The 23,506-nt window shown below is 36.4% G+C and overlaps 3 protein-coding genes across 6 annotated transcripts in view; 2 read left to right on the forward strand and 1 right to left on the reverse strand.

The window, feature by feature from the left end:
* The window catches only part of LOC110609520 (proteasome adapter and scaffold protein ECM29), a 44,558-nt gene extending 30,839 nt beyond the window's left edge, over positions 1-13,719 (reverse strand). For all 3 annotated transcript variants that reach the window (XM_021749136.2, XM_021749135.2, XM_021749138.2), the window contains exons 1-9: positions 13,423-13,719; positions 11,795-11,962; positions 11,599-11,688; positions 10,979-11,115; positions 10,807-10,897; positions 10,621-10,703; positions 10,423-10,529; positions 3,039-3,191; positions 2,189-2,253 (exon numbers count right to left, since the gene is read on the reverse strand). In XM_021749136.2, coding sequence (XP_021604828.1) covers positions 2,189-2,253; positions 3,039-3,191; positions 10,423-10,529; positions 10,621-10,703; positions 10,807-10,897; positions 10,979-11,115; positions 11,599-11,688; positions 11,795-11,962; positions 13,423-13,596 — 1,068 coding nt within the window. In that variant the 5' untranslated portion in view covers positions 13,597-13,719. The remainder of the gene's footprint in view (positions 1-2,188; positions 2,254-3,038; positions 3,192-10,422; positions 10,530-10,620; positions 10,704-10,806; positions 10,898-10,978; positions 11,116-11,598; positions 11,689-11,794; positions 11,963-13,422) is intronic.
* Positions 13,720-14,524: 805 nt separating this feature from the next.
* On the forward strand, positions 14,525-18,970 carry LOC110606882 (rhodanese-like/PpiC domain-containing protein 12, chloroplastic). 2 transcript variants are annotated; one of them, XR_006349232.1, is made up of 9 exons: positions 14,525-14,839; positions 14,970-15,086; positions 15,220-15,311; positions 15,450-15,550; positions 15,664-15,774; positions 16,870-16,978; positions 17,589-17,639; positions 18,735-18,883; positions 18,935-18,970. XR_006349232.1 is itself a non-coding variant. In XM_021745875.2 (8 exons), exons 1-8 carry the CDS (start codon positions 14,629-14,631, stop codon positions 18,813-18,815), a joined length of 873 nt encoding a protein of 290 aa, XP_021601567.1. In that variant the 5' UTR covers positions 14,525-14,628; the 3' UTR covers positions 18,816-18,970. The 2 variants fall into 2 exon arrangements, 1 of the variants encoding a protein (XP_021601567.1); XM_021745875.2 differs by having other exon boundaries at positions 18,735-18,970.
* A 419-nt stretch (positions 18,971-19,389) lies between these two features.
* LOC110608631 (calcium-dependent protein kinase 17) lies at positions 19,390-22,629 on the forward strand. Its single transcript, XM_043954192.1, has 6 exons — positions 19,390-20,718; positions 21,447-21,590; positions 21,676-21,828; positions 21,903-22,018; positions 22,094-22,261; positions 22,498-22,629. Exons 1-6 carry the CDS (start codon positions 20,037-20,039, stop codon positions 22,627-22,629), a joined length of 1,395 nt encoding a protein of 464 aa, XP_043810127.1. The 5' UTR covers positions 19,390-20,036.
* Positions 22,630-23,506: the final 877 nt, after the last annotated feature.

Consider the following 23,506-nt stretch of genomic DNA (forward strand, 5'->3'; position numbering starts at 1 on the left):
AGCTTTGCTAATTTGCCCAATTTGTTGCTTCAGATTGGTGGACCAAAAAGCTGGTTGCATTGGTTTTTGAATTCTTCCTATGTCAAGTTTGGATAGTCTTGCAAAAGTTGTAGGAATCATAGTTGTATTATGCCCTGCAAGTGAAATGAAGCTAAACTGACATTTTCTTCTAATGAAGTTTGCTGATGACAAAGAAATGCTCACATCTGCTTAACCACTCTAAAGGATCTTCATGACCATTGAAATAGGGAAAATCAAGCTTGATAAATTTTGGGACAATGGTGCCATTACTTGAATTTTCAGAACCTGTTGAACCCATTACTCCCTTAGCCTTTGGAGAGCAAGCATGGTTGCTACCTTATGTTGGCTGTACGGAACTAGCAATATCACGGTTGAGAGCTTCTAATTTTTAATCTAATTCATCTTGTCGGGCCTTGTGGGCTGCTTGTTCTTCTAAGAAGAGGGTGAGAAAACTAGCCATCTGTTGTTGGATAGAGTCCAAAATAACCCCTGGCTTTGATACCAAAATGTTAGGGTCCTGCATACGGGATCGAGCTATGGGTCTATAGAATGATTCTTTTGGCAGATTAAGGAATATAATGACGGTTTTTTCTTTTTGCGACCTATTTTGAAAAGCTGATAGGTTCATTTGAGAGAACCTACAATCTCTTCGATTCAAGTACTCAAAACTTTTAGGATTTTTATGATGCCATCTTTGTTAATTTGATGTGCTTAAATACAAAGGATGGAGATAACCATCTTATAATTACAAGGAACCATAAAAATAATGGAGAGTCACCCTCCTACAGCTAAGGATTTGAAAATAATATCATCCCACTAACTATATCATGGCTAAACCACTAAAACATGACTCCCTAAATTATGGCAACTTAGAACAGCACTACGATCATGCATCTCAATCAGAAGCACCATGGACATAATAACTGAATTTTAACTTTTAGAATTAACTGGGTTCTGAGCCACCTACGTCCTTTTCTTCCTCCCACGAGTATATCAGCTATAGATTTGCAGAGGCCTACTAACAATGTTCCAACTTCTAAGTCGAAGTTTGAGAAAATTTATGAATAACAGTCATATCAAGCTCAACCTACTTGTTCAATCTAACTTAAGATTATAGAGTTGGCGTTACTATTTTCCAAACAAGAAAAATGATTAAGACAAGAGATAAGGTATTACAAAAGTAATTTTATTTAATTAGTAAGTTTGATCAATTAAATTTTATCATTTAGGAGATATTAAAATAAAATTTTGGTTCAAATCCAAACCGTTATTATGTTTAGAGCTCCTTATAGAACAATAGACTTTGGTACATATATAAAGCTCCATAACTGCCTCTTAATATTAGGCTCTTATCATCAATTGATCAAATATTAGGTTCGAAGCCTTCCTAATTAAAAATATTATAGTTTTAAGTACATTAGCATTTACTTTTGTAAAACATAATTCTCCTATTCTGTTGGGTATATTATGATTGTCAATCGATTAAATAAACTTTGAGTTTTCCTACCTAGGCATGTCAAAGTTTTATGTAAATTAGAGGATCATTTGATAAGAATAATTTTCCATTTTACCAGGTATTGCATTTCATTAATTGTAATGGATTAGTGCCAAGTTAAAGAATTCTACAAACTATTGTTATCAGGTTAGAATTGTTGATTAATCACACAAAATTAAGTTCTAACAACTAGTTTTCCTGGCAACGATAGTTGTTTGGTTCTATGTAAAAACCAAAAATTACAAATCATGAAAGAAGTATCAAAATACTTATGACAAAACCACTTAATTGTTTGACAAAGTATTTGGAAAGGGATAAAGAAAATATAAGAATTGGTGCAAATGTTTCAAGACTTCTCCTCATCCAAAGATCCTTCCACTGCAACAAATACATCAGCAAGATTTTCAAAGGAATAAGAAAAAGGATTCTAGCCCAGCATGTCATATACGTTAGTATTTATAAGGGATTTCACTTTATATCAGTTCTTTCATTTCTCAAAATCCCTCCAGGTAATTTTCCCTCTTATTTTGGCAAGGAGACATGAGGTTGACATGTAAGCATAGGGTACACACACATCACACCATTCTCTACTTTTAAAAGGCCTAAGGGACCTACCTTACCAATTGGCTTGAAAAAGAAAATACAACCCAAACCAACAAACAAGGTCCTTACATGTTTAAATACCCAAACAGTGAATTCCATTCCCAGCTGCCTCATCCTTGAGGTTGTGTTACTTCCTATAGCAATCCAAAATTCAAAAGACAAAAAAACCAGCAACAAAAATAATTATCAATTGTCATGGAAGTACAAAGATGAAAGATAATAATGCATAACATAAACAGAAAATCTAATGCCTAAACAGTAAAGGTATACTAAGATGTCACAGTGAGAAAATGAAGCACAAGGTGCAATGACATAAGATACATGATATGAGAACTGCGAAACATGTTCCAACTTTTTTTTGCTAAAATACCTAGAATTTTTGGGAGACATAAATGTGTGGATGGATATTTGCAAATTAAATGTAGAACTTTACAAAAGAAGAAAAAGAAACAGAGGTAAAGGCATTGTGCTATGTCTGCACTTAGTCAGACCATCTGTTGGGAGGGAACTCTACGATATTTAATTTAAGAACCAAAGATCCGCTATGCAATTATCATGGGTTAAACAATTTTCTCGGCTTCTTCAAAGGCTTATGCATAAGGGGTATTCAATGAGTGCCTTAAGCTGATTTTAATCTTGATTAACAAGAATTACTTCATTAGTGTTTAATCGTTCTTCTTTTTCATTGATTATGTCAACCTGTATCATTAGAAGCATTAAAATGTCAAAGTATGATTAGCTGAAAATAAATTGCAAGAATACTTGAACAAAGTTCCATGAGTATTAGCATTTACACAATAAAAACATTATAAACAAGTTACTGTCTAGGACCACATATACAGTCTGCTTGATGAGTTTGGCAACCCATGCTAGATGTAGAATCAGCATTGCAGTAATATGTAACTAAAATGATATTTACCATATATGCAGCCAAATATACATTGCAGAGTTGCAGGGAAACTGTTTGCTGCAGTAATAGAGCGGCAAAATATAGACATCAGCTTTGCTTTCAAAGCAATACTTCCAGGAGTGACCCTAGATTCTGGTGCAACATTTTCAGCTCCAGTTGTACCTGCATAAAATGCATCAGTTGGTTAAACAATTTATTGTATCTCAATGCATAGAACTTCCAACATTGCTGGCTCCAAAGAGGTCAGATGTTCACAGCCGTCTCCTTGCATTGTGGTGAGCCTAACCTCCAGAACACAAAAGTTACTATATTGTGCCAAGGCTAGAGTTTCACCCGAGTTCGTGAAAATTTCCTGCAATCTTAAATTGTAAACTGAAACTTACCTTTCCTTAAACCTGATTTCTCCTCTTTCATTTCTGATAAGGAAAAACAAGACACATTGTTACGTGCCAGGGAATAGGATCGAGTCATGAGATGCTGCAAGGAGAAATCTGAAATATAGAACGAGCCCCCTTTGCTGGAATTCCAACCTTTCCTAGAGCAACCTATGGTTGAGACTTGTGCAGCTCTTTGGAGGGAGCTGAAACCTCTTTCAATCTGTACTTGAATTCTACTTGCTTTATTTCTCAAACATATGCTCCTCATATAGGAGTTTACAAGAATTCTCAAAGGAAAGAAAGAATTGTTATTCTAATTTATAGCCTATGTCTAAGGCTTACATCAAGCAGAACATCAAGGCTGTGGCTGTGCTTGATAACATATCCAGAGAATAATCAGCTGATTGATCGGAGAATGATTTGGCTGCCATATTAATCCTGGATTGTGTTTCCTTTCATTGTTGTTTCCTTCTTTATTTTGCTGCACACGCCTTGCATATGGCAGTGCAATGAATGTGTCTCTACCATTACTCCTCTCCCAGAGAAAGAGCTTATCCTCCAGCTTGAAATTGGTATAAGCAGCATGAAATTAAAGGACTGATTCCCATGTAGCCTCAATGGAAGGTAAGCCCTGCCAAGGAACGAGAATTTCCCAAACACCATAGTTGAGGCAAGAGCATAGGATTGTGAGAGGAGAGGGGAAGACAGCCAGCTTTGAGAGAGATGTGAAAGACATCATGATTTTACGAAAGTTCCGGTTGGTAGGCAACTTGGCCAATTCTACGGCGAATCTTGAAAGAGCCATAAAACCAAGGTACCAGTTTGTATCGCAACTTGCTAAGAGAGATTGTTGTCGATGAGAATGCAATTTTAACCTGACCAAGGAACCTAGAGTAAGTTCCACTTTGCAATGACCTTAGTCAGAGAAATTTTTCATTTGTGCTTGAGCCTATTGGAGACGAAGGCAAATCTCCTACACTGCTTAGTCACAGTCCTAAAGAGCATTGTCCAAGGCATCAACAAGGGAAGAGCCTGTTGTATAAGCTAAGAGGCGAGGTGAATCTCGACCGTAAACCACCTTGAAAAGGGAGGTGAGCAGCAAGATATGGAATGAAGTGTTATAGCAATATTCAGCCCATAGAAGCCACTGAACCCACATTTTTTGTGTATCCCAACAATGCAGCATAGATACATTTCAATAGTCTGATTGACCACTTCCGCTTGGCCATCAGATTGGAGGTGATAAGCGAAGGAAAAAGCCAATTTTGTACCACTTAAGCAAAAGAGTTCCTTCCCAAAAGCACCGATGACATCATGATCACCCACAATTGATTTCGAAAGACCATGTATAACAATCTAATCAAATAAAATAGTTGTGATTGTGAGACCGGTGTAGGGATGTGCTAATGGCATGAAATGAGCATAATTGGAGAGGCGGTCCACCACCACCAATAAGACCGATTTGCCATGGGATTTTGGCAATCCATCAATGAAATCCATAGATATGTCTTACCAAATTTGGGTGGAAATGGCAAGTGGTTGGAGCAAGCCAGCCAGGTGCAAGTGAGCGGCCTTGTCGCGTTGGCACACAAGGCAAGAAACAACATAATCCTGTATAATAGCCCATAACCCCTTCCAATAAAAATCCTAATGGACACGTTGTAGTGTTCTATGAACCCCCTCATGTGTGCTATCATGAAAGCCAATAAGGATTACAGCAACGAGGGAAGAGTTGGAGTCAAGGTAGACATTTCTCCTTAAAAGGATAAAGCCATCACAATAGGACCAAGGGTCTAGAAGTCATCTAGGCCATTCTGAATTTTGGCACAAAGTTCTTGGAGAGTATTGGATGCAACAACTTCATCGCGAATGGCATCAAGAAACAGGACACGAGGGTGTAAGATGGCATAAATTGCGCCCTCCTTTTCATCCCAACGCAAGAGAGCATCGGCTACTTGGTTCAAATGCCCTACCTTGTATACCACAAGTCAAAGCCCAATAATTTGGCAACCCAGTGTTGTGTGGCATAGTGGATAGACGCTGCTCAAGCAAGTATTTTAAATTGTAATGATCTGAGCGAATTAAAAATTTTCAGCCCCAGAAATAAGCATGCCAATGTTGTACTGCCTTTGCTAATCCAATAAATTCCCTTTCATATGCAGATAATTTGAAGAAGTTTGTTGCTAAAATAGGCTATCGACTAATTATCCTATTGTAACACTGCCCCAATACCACTCCCCGATGCATCACATTCAATGACAAACTCTTCATCAAAATTCAGCAAACGAAGAACGGGTGCTTAACAAGGGCTTGCTTGAGCTCAATGAATACAGCTAAGGCTGTGTCTGTCCATGGAAAGGAGTTGCATTTCAACATCTTGCTTAATAAAGCTGTTGTCTGTCCATAATGGATGATTTTTCTATAATAGTCGACAAGCCCCATAAACACTCCAAAAGCCTTGAGGGACTGTGGAAGGGGTCATTCTAAGATGGCTTGAATTTGCTTTTATCCACTAAGACACGGCTGCCCAAAACAACATGGCCTAGGTAAGCAATATGCTCTTCCCCAAATGCACACTTAGATTTTTTCAAAAACAAATAGTGAGCTTGCAAAAGAGAAAACCAATTGTGAGTGAAACACGTGATCACTCCAAGATTTACGGTAAATAAAGATGACATCGAAGAAAACCAAAACAAACTTACGCAAATGCTCTTTGAAGACTTTGCTCATGAACGCTTGGATGGTGGAGGGCGCATTGGTGAGACAGAAAGGCATAATCAAAAATTCAAAATGCCCATGATGTGTTCGAAAGGTCGTCTTCTCTATATCATTTTGATCCATTCGTACTTAATGATATCCAAACTTGAGACCTAACTTCGTAAAATATTGTGCATCATGGAGCTCATCCAATAGTTCCTCCACCACTAGAATTAGCAATTTATCTTTGACAGTCCGTGCATTGAGTTCCCTATAGTCGATGCAAAAGCACCAAGTTCCGTTATATTTTCGAGCTAACAGAATAGGGGAGAAGAATGGTGAACAGTTGGGTCTGATGATGCCTTGTTGTAACATCTATTCACATTGTTGCTTGATCTCATTTTTTTTCCAAGGCGTGGATAACGATAAGGCCTGGGGTTGTATCTGGCAAGTGGCAACAAGCAGATGTGGTAATCACGATAACGCAGCGGTGGTAGGCCTGTTGGATCTTGGAATAAATCATCAAATTCCAATAGAATTTCGTTGAGCATCCCTAGGTCGTGCTTTGCATCCTGCAATAAATGTAAGTGAGAGTTATGGCAGTTGATACCCTTAAGGGGTGACCGGCTTCTCTTCCCATGTAAAGCTCAGTGAGAGTGGCAAAATTCCAGAGTATTGGTCCCAACATTGTCAACCATTTAACTCCTAGCACAATGTCGAATCCATCTAGAGGAATCACAAAAAAAATCAGTCGAAAAATTATAATGATCGAGTGAGAAATTTACTGCCTAACAAATGCCATGACTTGCAACCCTTTCTCCATTTGTTGCTGAGACACTCATCCGAGTTCTTGGTTGAATGAGCAGGTTCAAGCATGTTGTTGCTGTTTGACTAACAAAATTGTGAGTGCTTCCCAAATCTACGAGTACCAGTAGAGGTCGGCTAATAATCATTGCCAGAGTTGCAAGGTCCAAGCATTCTGCCTTCTAGTAATGGCATGGACGGATATTTCTGATTGCCCGAGTGTATCAGGCTCCGTGGGATCTTGAGTGTCTTCAATGTCTTCAAGTTCCAATCAAAAAACCTTCTTCCATTGATGCCCAACGGAATACAGTTCGTTGCAATTATAATAGAGCCTTTTTGCCCTTCTTTCCCCCATCTCAGCCCTTCTCAAATTTTTTGACATAAGGTGATAATGCCATACTGCTTGCAGTAAAGTTGTTGTGAGGCGTTGAATTTAATTGCCTTGCTCCCTTCTCCTATTTTGGTCGTCATTTAGTTGGCATTATGAGGTTTGATTACACAGGTGGCATGATAATGGGTACTAGTGTTGCTTTTCCTTAACCCACAGCCTCTTTCCAAGTGCATCCACTTCTCGTAGGCTCGAGCGAGATTCATGGCCATCGTAAGACTTGATGGGTTCGGACCAGAACGGGCCAGTAGCACCCAGAATTGGCCAGAGACAGCCAGAATTGCCCAGAATTGCCCAGATCAGCCCAGAATTGCCCAGAATTGCCCAGAAGCTTCCAGAAACTGGTTGGCCAGCAGATTCAACCAAGCCAAGTGGGTCCCACAGGCAACTCAGCCACCATGTCCAGAATTCTCTACAGGGTGTGAAATTACCAAAAAGTCCCTGAAACTTCTAGAGAGTAAATATTAGCCACATGTTGGAGAATGCATCTCCACCACACATTAAGGAGGTGGGATGCCTATAAATAGCCACTTAGAGAGAACATACAAGACAAAGAAGTGAGAAAGTGAGATACCAAAGGGTGTACAAAGCCTTGTAAAGCTTTCTTTGAGCAATACAAATTTCTTCCTTCCATCATCATTCTCCTTTGAGCTTAGCCAACACTTTCTCACACAACTAAGCTTCCGTTGCCACAATCACCCAACTGCTCTTGTTTTGAGCAAGGAGTAAGGCTGAACTTAGCTGGGGGAGCTAAGTGCCGCACGGTTTAAGTGAGTTTCGGGTATTGAAACACTTAGTCCGTGACAAGTGTATCTGGCAAGTGGCAACAAGCAGATGTGGTAATCACGATAACGCAGCGGTGGTAGGCCTGTTGGATCTTGGAATAAATCATCAAATTCCAATAGAATTTCGTTGAGCATCCCTAGGTCGTGCTTTGCATCCTGCAATAAATGTAAGTGAGAGTTATGGCAGTTGATACCCTTAAGGGGTGACCGGCTTCTCTTCCCATGTAAAGCTCAGTGAGAGTGGCAAAATTCCAGAGTATTGGTCCCAACATTGTCAACCATTTAACTCCTAGCACAATGTCGAATCCATCTAGAGGAATCACAAAAAAAATCAGTCGAAAAATTATAATGATCGAGTGAGAAATTTACTGCCTAACAAATGCCATGACTTGCAACCCTTTCTCCATTTGTTGCTGAGACACTCATCCGAGTTCTTGGTTGAATGAGCAGGTTCAAGCATGTTGTTGCTGTTTGACTAACAAAATTGTGAGTGCTTCCCAAATCTACGAGTACCAGTAGAGGTCGGCTAATAATCATTGCCAGAGTTGCAAGGTCCAAGCATTCTGCCTTCTAGTAATGGCATGGACGGATATTTCTGATTGCCCGAGTGTATCAGGCTCCGTGGGATCTTGAGTGTCTTCAATGTCTTCAAGTTCCAATCAAAAAACCTTCTTCCATTGATGCCCAACGGAATACAGTTCGTTGCAATTATAATAGAGCCTTTTTGCCCTTCTTTCCCCCATCTCAGCCCTTCTCAAATTTTTTGACATAAGGTGATAATGCCATACTGCTTGCAGTAAAGTTGTTGTGAGGCGTTGAATTTAATTGCCTTGCTCCCTTCTCCTATTTTGGTCGTCATTTAGTTGGCATTATGAGGTTTGATTACACAGGTGGCATGATAATGGGTACTAGTGTTGCTTTTCCTTAACCCACAGCCTCTTTCCAAGTGCATCCACTTCTCGTAGGCTCGAGCGAGATTCATGGCCATCGTAAGACTTGATGGGTTCGGCAACTCCACATCCATTCTAATGGTCTCGTTTAATCAGGCCATAAAGAGGTCCACCTACTGGTCTGGACATATTATTGTTGCTTTTGCTAACATTGATTGGAATTGATGTTGGTAGCCCTCAGCAGTCCCTTGTTGTCTCAGATTAACAAGCTCGCTTAGTGGGTTGCCTTGCAATGGAGGCCCAAACCATAGATTGCAATACTCCATGAAGGTCTCCCAATTCAAGCCAGACTCCAGTTGCAATTTATAGAATCACAGCTGCACTTCCTCCAACATGCGGAATGTTACTAATCCCACCTTATCGATTTCAGCAGTCTGTTGATTCTAAAAGAACTGCTCACACCGATTCAACCAACTCAACGGGGAACCATCATATGAGAGAAAAGTCCAATTTAGTATACCTTGAATGACTTGGGCTATCTGCTGCCCTTCACGTTCATATGGAAAATTGGCATGGCTATCACTAGTAGCCCCCCTCCCCCTCCTTCCTCCTGGTGGCTGGTTCCTTTTCTCGCCCCTTTAAAAAATTCCATGAGCTATCATGACAGGTCTTCAATCTTGGTCTCTACTGTTGCATGTGATTCTTCCACCCTTTGTACCCTCGTGTGTGTGCCGTGCATAAAGGTTTCCACCTTTTCCGGCCAATCCGAGTCCCCCATAACCCTTTGCTCTGATATCAAATTGTTGCATGCAAGGGAATAGGACCAAGTCACGGGATGCTGCAAGGAGAAATCTGCAACATGGAACGAGTCCCCTTTGCTGGAATCCCGACCTTTCCTAGAGCAACCTACAATTGAGACTTGTGCAGCTCTTTGGAGGGAGCTGAAACCTCCTTTAATATGTACTCAAATTCTACGTGCTTTATTTCTCAAATATATTCTCCTTATACAGGATTTTACAAGAATTCTCAAAAGAAAGAGAGAATTATTATTCTAATTTACAGCCTATATCTAAGGCTAGACTGTGATTGATAACATATCCAGAGAATAATCAGCTGATTGACTGGAGAATGATTTAGCTGCCATATTAATCTTGGATTGTGTTCCCTTCATTGTTGTTTCCTTCATTATTTTGCTGCACATGCCTTGCATATGGCTGTCCAATGAATGCGTCTCTAACACACACACACACACACACACACACACATAAGGAGGGAGTGGATATCACAAAGACCCACACACACACAGTCACAAAAAGAGCACTCGAACTTTTTGCCAATTAGAAATTCAACAGTAACATGTAAGATTACAGAACATCGACTTCATGTTCAATATAGCTCAGTACCGAATTCAACCATTGAACAGAATTAATTAAATGAATTTATAGCCCATACCATTAAACAGTAAAAACAATTTGTTCATCAATTTCGGATCATCTAGATTAGCAGTAGATGCCTTCTTCTTCAAAAGCTCCTCCCCCTTCTTAACAACAGGCTCTTGACTTGAAAAAGTAAATAATCAAAAATATAATTAAGTTTTAAAGTACAAAACAGATGAGATTGATTTTCAAGATATGTAGAAACAAAACTTACCAATCTGCACTAGCAGCCAGATATATGGGATAAACAACTTCTGGATCCAGCTCCATAGCTTCAACAACATTCAAAATCCCCAACTGCTCACAAAAGCCAAAAGCAGAAATCATATTTATAACAAAACCAAGAAATCCCATCATCCCTACTACAGCCTACAGGACAATCTTCAGATTTTAGTATCACCTTTCTTGCCAAAAGCACATCACTTTTCAAAGAATGCTTTCCTGTAACACGATCACTTTGAGCTGTTGAAAGTCCAGGTGGACATCCTCCACTGCAGCAAAATAATGAGCTCCTCAGAACCATTAAAAGACCATACACCCATTATGATGAACAAAGATACAGAGTTATAGACCCTTGGGGTGGCTGCTGAAACAACATCAAATGAAGGCAGAATTCAATGAACAATTCTCTATCCCGAGAACCAATTGCCAATCTATATTGTTTTACAGCCTCTTCATCAATCTGACCAGCATGACATTCACCAATCACCTGAAATCGAGCAAAACCAATAAACACAAATAACTATAATGAAGTCCTGAAAATTAAAACTAATTCCCAATTGGATACTTCTAATAGCACTCAAAACCTTCTTTTTTCCATTAGACATTTTAAGGTAAAAGTAAAATTTAAAAATTTAAATAAAAAAAAAAGAGGCAATCATAACAAAAAGAACAATAAGACATCCTCCTAAATAAAACTAAAATACAAGAGAAGAAATATTGGAAGAACAAAATCTCAGTCCTGTTGAATCATTGACACAAGAGTATCATTTATTAACATGAAGGACCAGTCACTGGTAAACGAAAATGAAAACAGCTTATATGCTCTCACTGTCATGTAACTGAAGAATAGATTCACAAAATTTCCGACATAATTAAAAATTTGGCCAAAATAATCTCCATATTAATGGAAAATTTAACAACTTAGTAACAGAGATAAAGTTATTCCAAAAGTAGACAACTCTGGACATACCTTAGTAGCAATTCTCAGGATAATCTCTTGATGTTGATGAGGAAGTTTACAAATGTTAGATAAAAGCATAGGTGCCATATTTTCTTTATCCTATAACACAGGCAAGGATTGATTTCCAAAAGATGTCAGCTTGCAACATTATTCTCACTCGAAAAAAAGAGTAAAACTTCTGAACAACACTTGCAGATGCATGTACCTTTACATCTGCACGTTCAAATGCCATCTCAATATACACAATGCAGAAGTTCTTAACCATGGGTGTAGCATTAGCTTCTGTATATAATTTCCATAGTTCCAGCAATGGCAACCCAATCTCAGACTGGTGTTTAACTCTCTTGTTCACATGACTCAAAATTTCAAGAACCTGTGACCAAAGTCAAATCCAGATGTATAACAGACAAAGAAAAAAATAGATAGTGTGCATGCACACAAGTACTTCATTAGAAGGGGAGGAAAGACAACCCATGTGAAAGTTTATCAATTGAACTTTATCCACCCCAAAAAAGTTAAATAAACAAATAGAATCTAGAGTGGTAATGGCTCATTTGGTCTTAGAATTGAATCTAATCTAATGCATAAATTTGCAATACTGTATCTAGAATGCTACAGTATTAACAAGATCAATAAGTTCTGACTTTTTTTCTCTCGAAGTAAAATTGATTTACATTCACATTTTTTATTATTATAGTACTTTCAACTAAAATCACATGCAATTTGTGTATCAAACGTAAATGCTACATGCAAAGATACTAATAGCACTTAATGGTATTACACAGCTGTGATAATAGAAATAGAAAATAATTGCGCTCAAAAATGAAAATGGCTTTGTTTCCCTTTGAACAACAGCATATTTTCTTTTAACCAATCCCCCTCCCCCCCCCCCCCCTCCCCCTCTTTCATCACCAAAAGGAGCTAGAAAATGTGGAAAATTTTCTCCACATGAAATAAACAGAGCCTAAACTTCATGCTTAGAACACCTTAGGCATCACACTTCAATTCCCATGAGCATCACACCTTGGTTCCTAATTGTATTACACAACCTCCAAAAAGTTCAATTTGCTTATTGCTAGCAAACTTGTTCAACTATTCTATTTTGAAAGCTAACACCACAAGGACATATCAACAGAGCTAAAGTACCCCTAAACCTCCTACTTGAAATCCAATCCTTACGGGCCTCCAATTCAAATATTTCAGGTTGTCCCCAGGAAAATGGAAAGAAAGGATTTTTCAAAATAATTTTAAGAACGGAAACAAAATAAAACGTATATGACAAAAATTATAATATGTCCTCGGAAAATGGAAAGGCATAAAAGAAAATAAAAATATGGCCAACGCTATTGCATAGCAGATTTAACCCCAAAAAAAAATTGAAAGATGTAATTAAGTATCAAATGAAGTCTGAATTCAGTATCCTCATTTTTACAACTACACTTCAATAGCAAACAAAACGAGTACAATAGACAGAAGGACCAATAGAGATTAAAAAGACCAAATAAACGGAATTGTGAGCAAAACAGAAAAGAACACGATCTGTCAGGCAACTACATATTGCATCATTTATTTGATATTTGTTAATACTTTAGTTCCCTTTCCTCTTTCTACACATATTGAATTATTGCTATATTTACCTATTATTGAACTGATATCGACCATTCTGTACAATGACAAAACCCCAGAAACTAATAGAAAATTCAATTGTTAATTTCCCAATCAAATAGCTGTATCAAGTTTCAGGAAACCAATTAAGATTAACTCTGAATAACAATAAAATCAACAACAAAAGAGAATCCAATGAAGAAAAGGAATGGGAACGAAAGGTCTTACCTTGTTGCGAACAGCGGTGGACTGAGAGGAAAGAGAGGAGAGAGTGAGAGGAAGAAGCTTGGCGAGTAAGGCTTGGAGTTTAGAATCGTCGCATAAAGCCAGTCGGGTCAGCATTCGATCCAGCAATTCTTCGGTCTCAGCATCGGACTTCACTGCCGACGATGAGTCTGCCATTTCTCTTTGCTCTCTGCTGTTTACTTTGGGGACAAGACAAAGATAAATGCTCCAAAATAAGCTGGTGCGAAAACAAAGAGAGCGCTAAAGGAGAGCCGTGTCGTAAAGGCGGTAAATAGTGGTAGCGGCGGAAGTCCGTTTATTAAAACTCTCGTGCTCCGTATCCAAACCGGATCTTTTGGCGGGCCAGGCCCATTTCGTAGTTCGTTTTTACTTGCACATTGGTTTTTTTATCTTTTCCACCTGTGTTTCCTCCAAAATTTAGGACTATGTCGGTCGGTCTTATCATTTATTTATATTTTTTTAAGAAAAACTAAATTTTATTAATTATTATGATGTGAGTTTTGTATTTTAAAATTAAAATATTTAATTTATAAACTTTTACATTCATCTTTTAATAATTCTTTTATTTAAAATTTTCCATTTCAAAAAAAAATTATTTTTTACATAATTTTTTAAAATAATTTTTTTAGAAAAAGTTATTCCATTTATTTTACTGTTAATGATTTTGAAAAGACAAATTTATCCTCTCAACTTGACATTGCAGTTTACTTGATTTCCCCGCCAACTTCATAGCTCCTCAAATCCCAAATTTTTCCTCTTTCAGCCATATGATATGGGTTAATTAACCCAATGCTGTTTATTCCCCAAATCCTTCTCCAATTTATTTTTCTTCATATATATTTAAAAAATCTTTTTCATATATAAACTATTATTTACAAACAAATAAAATTTTAACTTCCATGTAAAACATTTTTTAAAAATATATTTTTTAATGTTTAAAATACTAAAAAATTAGTTAATGTAAATTATTTTAATGATTAAAAGAAAATTGGAAAATAAATTATCCTTTTAAATATTTTTAGGGAAAATATTTTTTTTTCCAAACAAGGACTGTATAATCAAGAACCTATAGGGATATGAGAGTAATGTAATGTAATCCAACAGAAAGGAGATAATAAATCTTCTGGCGGACAGATTAAAGTTCACTACTTTCTCCCCTGGCTTCGAATTCAAATTCCCGAAGCAGCAATGCTAAGGTCATCTCATCTTTCTCCCATAATATCTCCTACTTTCTTTGCTCTTAAACTCTCTCTCATTCCCATTTTCTCCCTCTCTTCTTATTCTTCTTCATCGTCTTCTCACGTTCATGAAATCTCTCCACCCAAAACGAGGAAACCCTATTCACTTTCTCTTGGTTTCAAGCCACTTCCTACTATGGTAGGTCATCCATGCCCCAAAGGTACATCTGGGTAATTCTAGTAATTCCCCATTCTCCTCTTTCACCATCGTTTTTGGATTGTTTAGAAAGCTGTTTATTGTGGTTAATTATTGTCCTTACGCTAAGAGGTCTCAATTTCTGTGATTATCAGCTTCGTTTAGCTCTGGGAGTGTCTCTGTAGACGCAAGAGAGATATTGGTACAGCACTTGCTTGTTAAAGAAGATGATCTTAACCTATTGGTGGAGCTTCAGAAGAGAATTTCAGCAGGTGAGTGTTTATGTTTGTGTTTGTTGTGTTTATTAGTTTTAATGAAATAGTATTTGTTTTCCGTGTTAACATTACTGGTTTTATATTTGTTCTTTATCTAATGCGAAGTTGTAATTCTGTTTGTTTTGTGAAGGAGAGGATTTGAGTGACCTTGCCTTGGAATACTCGATGTGTCCATCCAAAGCGGAGGGGGGAATGCTTGGGTGGGTCAGAAAGGGGGATATGGTAAGTAGGTCATATTAAAATTGAATTTTCTAACACTTCATTAAAAGACCAGAATTGTTCCTTGTTAACTGTGGCTGTTCATGTGTAGCTTAATTTTACTTGGCAATTTTCTTCCTGATTAATGACTAATTTCCACAGGTACCCGAATTTGAGGAAGCTGCGTTTAACGCCCCTCTGAATAAAGTTGTAAAATGTAAAACTAAATTTGGGTGGCATCTGTTGCAAGTTCTTTCTGAGAGGTATACCAAAGGATCAGTTACTTTTGATTATTGAGCTAGAAAAGCAATGATATGTCAGTGCCAAACCTTATTTTCTATGTTGTTTTCTCCTTGATCTTACTTTGTGCCAACAGAGAAGAATCTTCACTTCAAGATATTCAACCAGATGAGTTGCATGTTAAAATGCAAGATCCCAAGTTTGTTGAAGAGGTTCAGTTGATTGATGTTCGAGAACCTGATGAAGTGTATGTTCTCTTATTGCGTTTTACTTGGATTTTGGTAGAGTTTCTGATATGCTTTTAAAATATTTGCAATGTCCCTCTAAAGTTTCTATGATGCAGGCTTAGGACTAGAACAGCCATCTAGATAGTGCACATGTCGTTAATATAACTATCTTGATTATTCTAGTTACTTTAATGAATTTGGCACCTAATAGAGCTTATTATAATTAAAAGTTTACTCTGTTGATTATCTATGAATAATAACAGAAAGTTTTCTCACAATTGACGAATATATAGATTTTAATTAGGGGACCTTTAAATCATATTATAATTAAAATTATCCTGAGCAGATTATCAATGAATAATAACATATGAAAGTTTTCTCATAATTAGTGATAGATACAAAAAATCTTAGTTAGGAGGCCTTTAATAATTGTGAAACATTTAAAATCAATATATTTATAATTGATAATAATCCTCTTGCAAAATTCAAAAATTATATTGTAAGATGAATCATCATCTTCATGCTTGTATATATAATATCTCATATCAATATGTATAGTCACAAGCATGGAAAGTCTTAAAAGTTTATAAGATACCTTTCAGAATTAAGACTACAATTTGAAGTTTGACAAAAAAATATTAATAACGAAGTTACTATCTTAAACTTTTTGAGTACTAACCTTTTTAAAAAAAAAAACCAACTTTATATTAGGAAAACAATAGAAGACGAATTCAGTTAAAGTTATATACTTTTGAATCTCTAAATTTTGTTTAAATTGACTAATCTCTGGGGGAAATGTCCCCCTTGACCCCAAGTTGGGTCATCCCTGCTTGCAATGGTCATAGGGAAACACAATTGGCATAATGTTGTAGCTGAAAGGTGACTTTAATCATGGGAGAGAGAGGAATCAATCTTTCTCTTTCACCTGGCCTCTTGTCTCTTGGGTTGGTTTTTTTTTTTGGAGGGGATGGGGGTGGGGGGCGCGTTTGTACTTTATGGAAGTTGTTGCCTTTTAAGGGTCCCTGCCACCACCCCCTCTTCTGGAAGTTTTATGTGCATTTTCTTCTTTACTGTTCTGACCACCTTTTTTATTTTTATGTTTTTTTAAAAAATAGGGCCAAAGCTTCTCTGCCAGGTTTTGAGGTTCTTCCCCTTCGGCAATTTGGAAGCTGGGGACCAGAAATAACTACCAAATTGGATCCACAGAAGGATACATATCTTATGGTGTGTACATCTATTCAGTTCCAATAAACAATATTTCCTTGTTATGTTGAATTTTTCTAAACAATAGTGAGATGTTTTGAAATGCTAATACCTTAATGTACATTCATTTTTCCTTTCTTACTCAACTCAAGCTGCATAAACAGCCTCTCTGCAAAGCAGAGGTAAGATTGGAATCAACCCACTACAGATCCCATAAAGATAGGATGCTTTGTGCACTGGGTCAGTGGTCGCCCTTTTATTCTTATGATTGCCTCTAAGTGGAAGATTTAGTTGTATAACTTGTACTCTGATCCAAGATGGTCCTGTTCTCTTACAGAGGAAAGAAGAAAGATGGTTTCACTGTGCTATTCATGCTACTGTTTCCTATTCTGTTTTATCCCATTTTTCCAATGTCCTACTGTCTTGTTTTCTGTTTATTCATCTTCTAGCTGCTAAATAGAAAAATAAGCAATTCTTCTGATGACATAGTTTCTTGTTCTGTTTTATCTTATTTTTTATTGTTTAATTATTTGCTGGAGAGCCTTTTTAGAAAAATAAATAATTCCTTAGAACAAGAAAAAAAAGGTTGCTTTCTTTTTCTAGATTCCTAAAAAAATATTTTTATATGCAGTGTCACCATGGCATGCGATCATTACAAGTTGCCAAGTGGTTACAGACACAGGTAAAACCCTTTCTACTGAAACCTTTCTTTCCCCAAAAAGATAAGTTGCTTGAGGGCATGTTTAGCACCATAAGGAGTGGTCATGTCATTTCATGTTTTTTCGACTTGGTGCATAAGATGATTGGTTCAGGGGTTAATGATTACCAGAAATTCAGTTGACTGTTTGATTTTGTAATTTTTTGGTATGACATATCCTTGAGTGCTTTATATTTTGTCATTCTTATTTCACCCTGTACGCTTCTCCTAATAGTTTATCTTTCCATATCTTTCCACTTGTCCATCTTTGTTTACTTCTAGTTGTCTTCTGCCAGTGATCAAATTTCTAGTTGTTTGGACATTTATTTCTTATGGCCATTTTGAATACTGATTTATCTTGCTTCTTATGGGTAGAAAGTAGAAACTGTCTTAGCGAACTATGAGCTATTATCCATATTAGCCAATTTTAGTATATCAAAATAATGGATTATTAATTTGAGCATGTAAAAATAAGAGATACCTCCTGAATGTATGTAATGCAGCTATGGGGAGGAAATAATTTGGAAGAACAATTTTGGTCCAATGCCAGAAGATATATCTATTTCACTGTATGGATATTTAATGTGTCATGAGGACCATTAGGTTACATTCTTGTTGTCCATTGAATCATTCTTTTTCATTTGCAAATTTGTGTGCTTGTTTTGATTTTGATCTTCAATTCCAGTTTGGTCTTTTAAAATAGGCTTTCAGGAAAATTTCTGGGCTTTGTTGGGGTTCATTCAAGGAAGGTTACTTTCTTTATGAAAAAAATTTTGGGAAGAAAAGTTCCTTTGCTGATTTAATATAAGAATTTAGAGCAATTGCTTATCCCCCTTCCCCCAAGTTTCAAAATTTTGCTTCTGGAGCATATAATATACACCAAAACATTGTAGAGGATACAGGTGATGGTTATATGCTACTGACTCTGTAATAAGAAATGCATTTTGGCTGAAGCATGCGATATTCCAGTTGATTGAGTTTATGAACTGATGACCATGTTGCTTGACTGTTGTGATTCTGATCTTTCTTCTTCTTCTTCTTTTTTTTTTCTCTTAATTAATTGGGTGTCTGATGGTTCAGGGTTTTAGGAGAGTATTTAACGTGGCTGGTGGAATCCATGCTTATGCTATGACGGCTGATCCCTCCATTCCTACTTATTGATAGATTTTGCTATTCCATCGATCAGTTTTGTTTTGGTGTCTCATTCACCATTCTTACATTTCTGGAAGTGACTTTACTGGTGATCACCAATTTGCACTTCAATATTTTTGTTCAGATCAGAAATTAATAAATAAATATTTCTAGGTTTTGGATAATACTTTTTATTTTTCTAATGTAAAAATTTTCATTTTACTGCAAGGTTAAATTGGGTAAAAAGATATCTTCACAAAAATATTTTTTTTCAACAAAAGTTTATATTTATTGCCAAATAGCAGAGTCGCTGTACAACCAATTAATCAATAAAAAAACAAATTCACAAAAATATTATTATTATTATTATTTTAATGTCATAAAAATTCAAAAATATATCATCATATTTTTATGTTGAATTTTTTTTTATCTAAATCAAAATACGATAATAATTTTTATGTTCAAATTATTTCTCAATCCAAAAATCAAAAGCATTATTGGCATCTCAAAAATATAATTTTCATAATTTTTTGATATATAAATATATTTTTTAATCCACAATATTGTTACGAATTCTAAAATGCTTATTTTCACAATTTTTTAATCCATAAAACTGATTTTATTTAAGTTTGCATGTGATTAATTTCACAATTACACTCACATACATTGATTACAAAAATTTTCATACAACAATTAAAATGCCACTATCAGCAGCTGTGTGTTTTATTTTTTTTTTTTTTTCTTCAAATTGTTTTTCTTTAACAGCATAGCATAATAGAATGGCAAAAAGCCCAATATTCCATTTTTAGGAGAAAACTGGTTTCATCATTGCCATGTCAAACCAACTAGTTCATACAATGGCAAATGGTAGGCTGTTTTTGTTTTTATTTTTATGATTATTTTTCCCGGAAAATTCTCTCAACCTTGGTCCTTAAAATACCTTATTTCCTACTAATTTCAAACACAACCTAAATTAAAGACTCATTCAACACAGTTCACATTCCATAATCCTAAAATTCCTCACTATCAATCCTCTTCCTTTCCTTGCAACAAAAATCCAACCTCAGTCTTATCTTTTTCCACATTTTTTCTCTAACAAATCCTCTCTCTATACATGTCTAATTTCTTTCTCCGGAGACCACCATTTAACTTTTATTTCCCTCCTTAAGGCGCCCACCGCTGCTACCACCACCACCTCTTCTTTCTCTCTCTCCCTCTCTCTCTCTCTCTCTCTTCCCGTAGTACCACAAAATGGGCAGTTGTTGCTCTCGTGGGGATTCAGGGGATGCTCCAGAAAATGAAAAGGGAGATCAAGCAGAAGGCTCTAATAATCCAGACGATGCTCCCAATGAAAACTCCACCACCCCACCACCTAAAAATGTTCCTCCTCCTTCTCCGGCAGCAGCAGGAAAAACTGCTCCTATTGGACCTGTCTTAGGTCGGCCAATGGAGGACATAAAATCAGTTTACACCATGGGTAAAGAACTCGGCAGGGGCCAGTTCGGTGTGACCCATCTGTGCACGCTCAAGGCCACAGGCGAGCAATTTGCATGCAAGACAATAGCCAAAAGGAAGCTAGTGAATAAGGAAGATGTGGACGACGTTAAGAGGGAGGTTCAGATAATGCACCATCTGACTGGCCAGCCAAATATCGTTGAACTCAAGGGAGCATATGAAGATAAGCAATCTGTGCATTTGGTTATGGAGTTGTGCGCCGGCGGAGAGCTTTTCGATCGGATCATTGCTAAGGGTCATTACACCGAACGTGCAGCTGCTTCTTTGCTTAGGACGATTGTTCAGATTATTCATACTTGCCATTCTATGGGTGTCATCCACAGAGACCTCAAGCCTGAGAATTTTCTTTTGCTTAATAAGAATGAAGATGCGCCTCTCAAGGCTACAGATTTTGGCCTCTCCGTCTTTTATAAGCCAGGTTATATAATACAATCTTTTTTTTATACCATTTTTTTGCCAAATCTGTGTTTTTACAAAATATTTACCATTTGTTTGTGCATGGAATTCAAAGAAACTTATAAACTAGGGTGGCTTAGACAAATTCAACTAATTTTGTTTTTAAAAAAAAAAGACGAAAACTCTTTGACATGCCAACAATATAGTGACGGCATTGCAATTGTTATGCTGAAAATTCATTAGTAAATATATTTCCACTTACATGCAAATTAGATAAAAAAAAAAAAAAAAGTTTTGTAGATCAAAAAATTGTGAAAAAGTAATTTTAGACTCCTTATAACTTTGCTTTATTTTTCTGACGTAAAACTTTTGCTTTCGATACAGAAATAAATTGGAAATAAAAAAAAAATATATTACTTTATTACAGTTTGGAAAATATTTTTACAGATTAAAGTTACGAAAACGTATCTTTGAGTTTTTTATAGTCTTCTTGATTTCTAACTTACTTTTTCTAAAAAAAATTTACTACTATCAAATTGAGTATCAAAAAGGTCTTTTTACAAATATTTTTAAGATAATGAAAATTATTATAACTACATTATCTTAATGTCAAAAATAAAAATAAAAGATAACAAATTCAATGATTTATTCTCATAATTTTTTGATATGTAGAACCATCTTTAGTTTTAAAAAACAATAAAATATTTTTTAAAATTAATTTGTTAATATGCAATAATTTGATATGGGCAGGAGAGGTATTCAAGGACATTGTTGGCAGTGCATATTACATAGCACCTGAAGTGTTGAAGAGGAAATATGGACCAGAAGCCGACATCTGGAGTGTCGGGGTCATGTTATATATTCTTCTGAGTGGTGTTCCACCATTTTGGGCTGGCAAGTTTCTTCCTTTTTCATTTCCAATTAATCTTGTGTAGCTATGTGCAAAACGCCTGAAACTATGACAATATTTTGCTGGCAGAATCTGAACATGGAATCTTCAATTCAATTTTACGTGGCCATGTTGATTTTGCAAGTGATCCATGGCCTTCAATTTCACCTCAAGCTAAAGATCTTGTCAGGAAAATGCTAAATTCAGACCCCAAACAGAGGCTGACAGCCATTCAGGTTCTAAGTAAGTATAATTCCTGACGTTGATTTTGACCTCAAAATGCAGGTTCTTGATGGAAATATATTTGGGTTCTTTAGGTCATCCATGGATCAAAGAGGATGGAGAAGCTCCTGATACTCCTCTTGACAATGCAGTATTGAGTAGGCTCAAACAATTCAAAGCAATGAATAATTTCAAGAAAGTTGCTCTAAGGGTATGCAACAATTGACCTATTTAACAAATTTGCTTCAAAGGGTATGCATCAAAATTTTAATGATATATTTTGCAGGTTATTGCTGGCTGTCTATCTGAGGAAGAAATTATGGGATTGAAGGAGATGTTCAAGGGAATGGACACTGACAACAGTGGCACTATAACACTTGAAGAGCTGAAGCAAGGACTTGCCAAGCAAGGGACAAAGCTATCTGAATATGAAGTGAAACAACTCATGGAAGCTGTAAGTTGTTCTATTTCCATTTCAATAGTTTCCGGGGGCAATGAAACTATTTTTTCTTTTTGGTTATGGGGATATGGGGATAAGAGGACTCTGCTAGATTGAGCTTGATGCATTGACAGCTGAATTACGCCAGGATATGCCAATAAAACCATTTTTAAAGTTCAAAAAATCTTGGATGGTTCTTTTTCTTCTAATTATCAGAAACATTTAATGCAATATCCCCACTGGCAAAACAGGCTGATGCAGACGGTAATGGAATAATAGACTATGATGAGTTCATCACAGCAACAATGCATATGAACAGAATGGATAGAGAAGAACATCTTTACACAGCCTTCCAGCATTTTGATAAAGATAACAGCGGGTAACACCAAATAATCATAACAAAAGCTATTTATTTATTTAACTAAAATCTCAATTATTAGTTCAGAATCATTTTATAGATAACTATACTTACACTTGTATGTTTAGGTATATCACCACTGAAGAGCTAGAGCAAGCACTCCGAGATTATGGAATGCATGATGGGAGGGAAATCAAGGAAATCATTTCTGAAGTTGACGCTGATAATGTAATTTCTCTTTTGAAACATCGTCAAGTTTTATCTTACTGTGTTGATCTGCAACTACTTACAAGTGTACAAAACTGAAACTTGTCTCAGGATGGAAGGATCAACTACGATGAATTTGTGGCGATGATGAGAAAAGGAAATCCAGATGCAAATCCAAAGAAAAGGCGTGATGATATATTTGTTTGATTTTGCAAGGGTGGCTGCAACAGAAAGATGATAACTACATTGGTGAGCTTTTGGCATTGGCATTGGAGGAAAGGTATAGTGGAGAGCATGCACAAATTGGTAGAGGCCTGGATGAAAAACGTCGAAGAAATTGTGTTGAAGGGAGGGAATGAGAAATGCATAAGAAGAAAACTATTGGTGAGGCAGTTACTTCTCCCCCTTTTGTATAAACATTGTAATCATTTCCAGAAGAGAACTAGTGCTTAGGAATTTAATGATGCTGTGTATGTATTGTATCCAAATTAGGAGTACATATAAAGGGATTATTGTTGCTGACTTGCTAACATAAAACTAGAGTTAGTTTTTTAAATTTTATTTTATCAAATTATGACACTTTTATAGTATACAGATTCAGAATTTATTAGAAAAATTCAGACCTCAACATGCAAGAATTCTCAGTCGAGAGTAAAATGAAAGTGTTAGTAGCAATTTCTCTTCCATTATATTCA

The sequence above is a fragment of the Manihot esculenta genome, chromosome 2 (assembly GCF_001659605.2).
Source record: "Manihot esculenta cultivar AM560-2 chromosome 2, M.esculenta_v8, whole genome shotgun sequence".
NCBI lineage: Eukaryota > Viridiplantae > Streptophyta > Magnoliopsida > Malpighiales > Euphorbiaceae > Manihot > Manihot esculenta.

Coding starts and splice junctions, on each gene's coding strand:
- LOC110606882 (XM_021745875.2), top strand. CDS start 14,629: ATGCTAAGGTCATCTCATCTTTCTCCCATAATATCTCCTACTTTCTTT. Junction 15,312..15,449: donor GGGTCAGAAAGGGGGATATG/GTAAGTAGGTCA, acceptor TAATTTCCACAG/GTACCCGAATTTGAGGAAGC. Junction 16,979..17,588: donor AGAAGGATACATATCTTATG/GTGTGTACATCT, acceptor TTTTATATGCAG/TGTCACCATGGCATGCGATC.
- LOC110608631 (XM_043954192.1), top strand. CDS start 20,037: ATGGGCAGTTGTTGCTCTCGTGGGGATTCAGGGGATGCTCCAGAAAAT. Junction 20,719..21,446: donor CTCCGTCTTTTATAAGCCAG/GTTATATAATAC, acceptor TGATATGGGCAG/GAGAGGTATTCAAGGACATT. Junction 22,262..22,497: donor TGAAACAACTCATGGAAGCT/GTAAGTTGTTCT, acceptor CTGGCAAAACAG/GCTGATGCAGACGGTAATGG.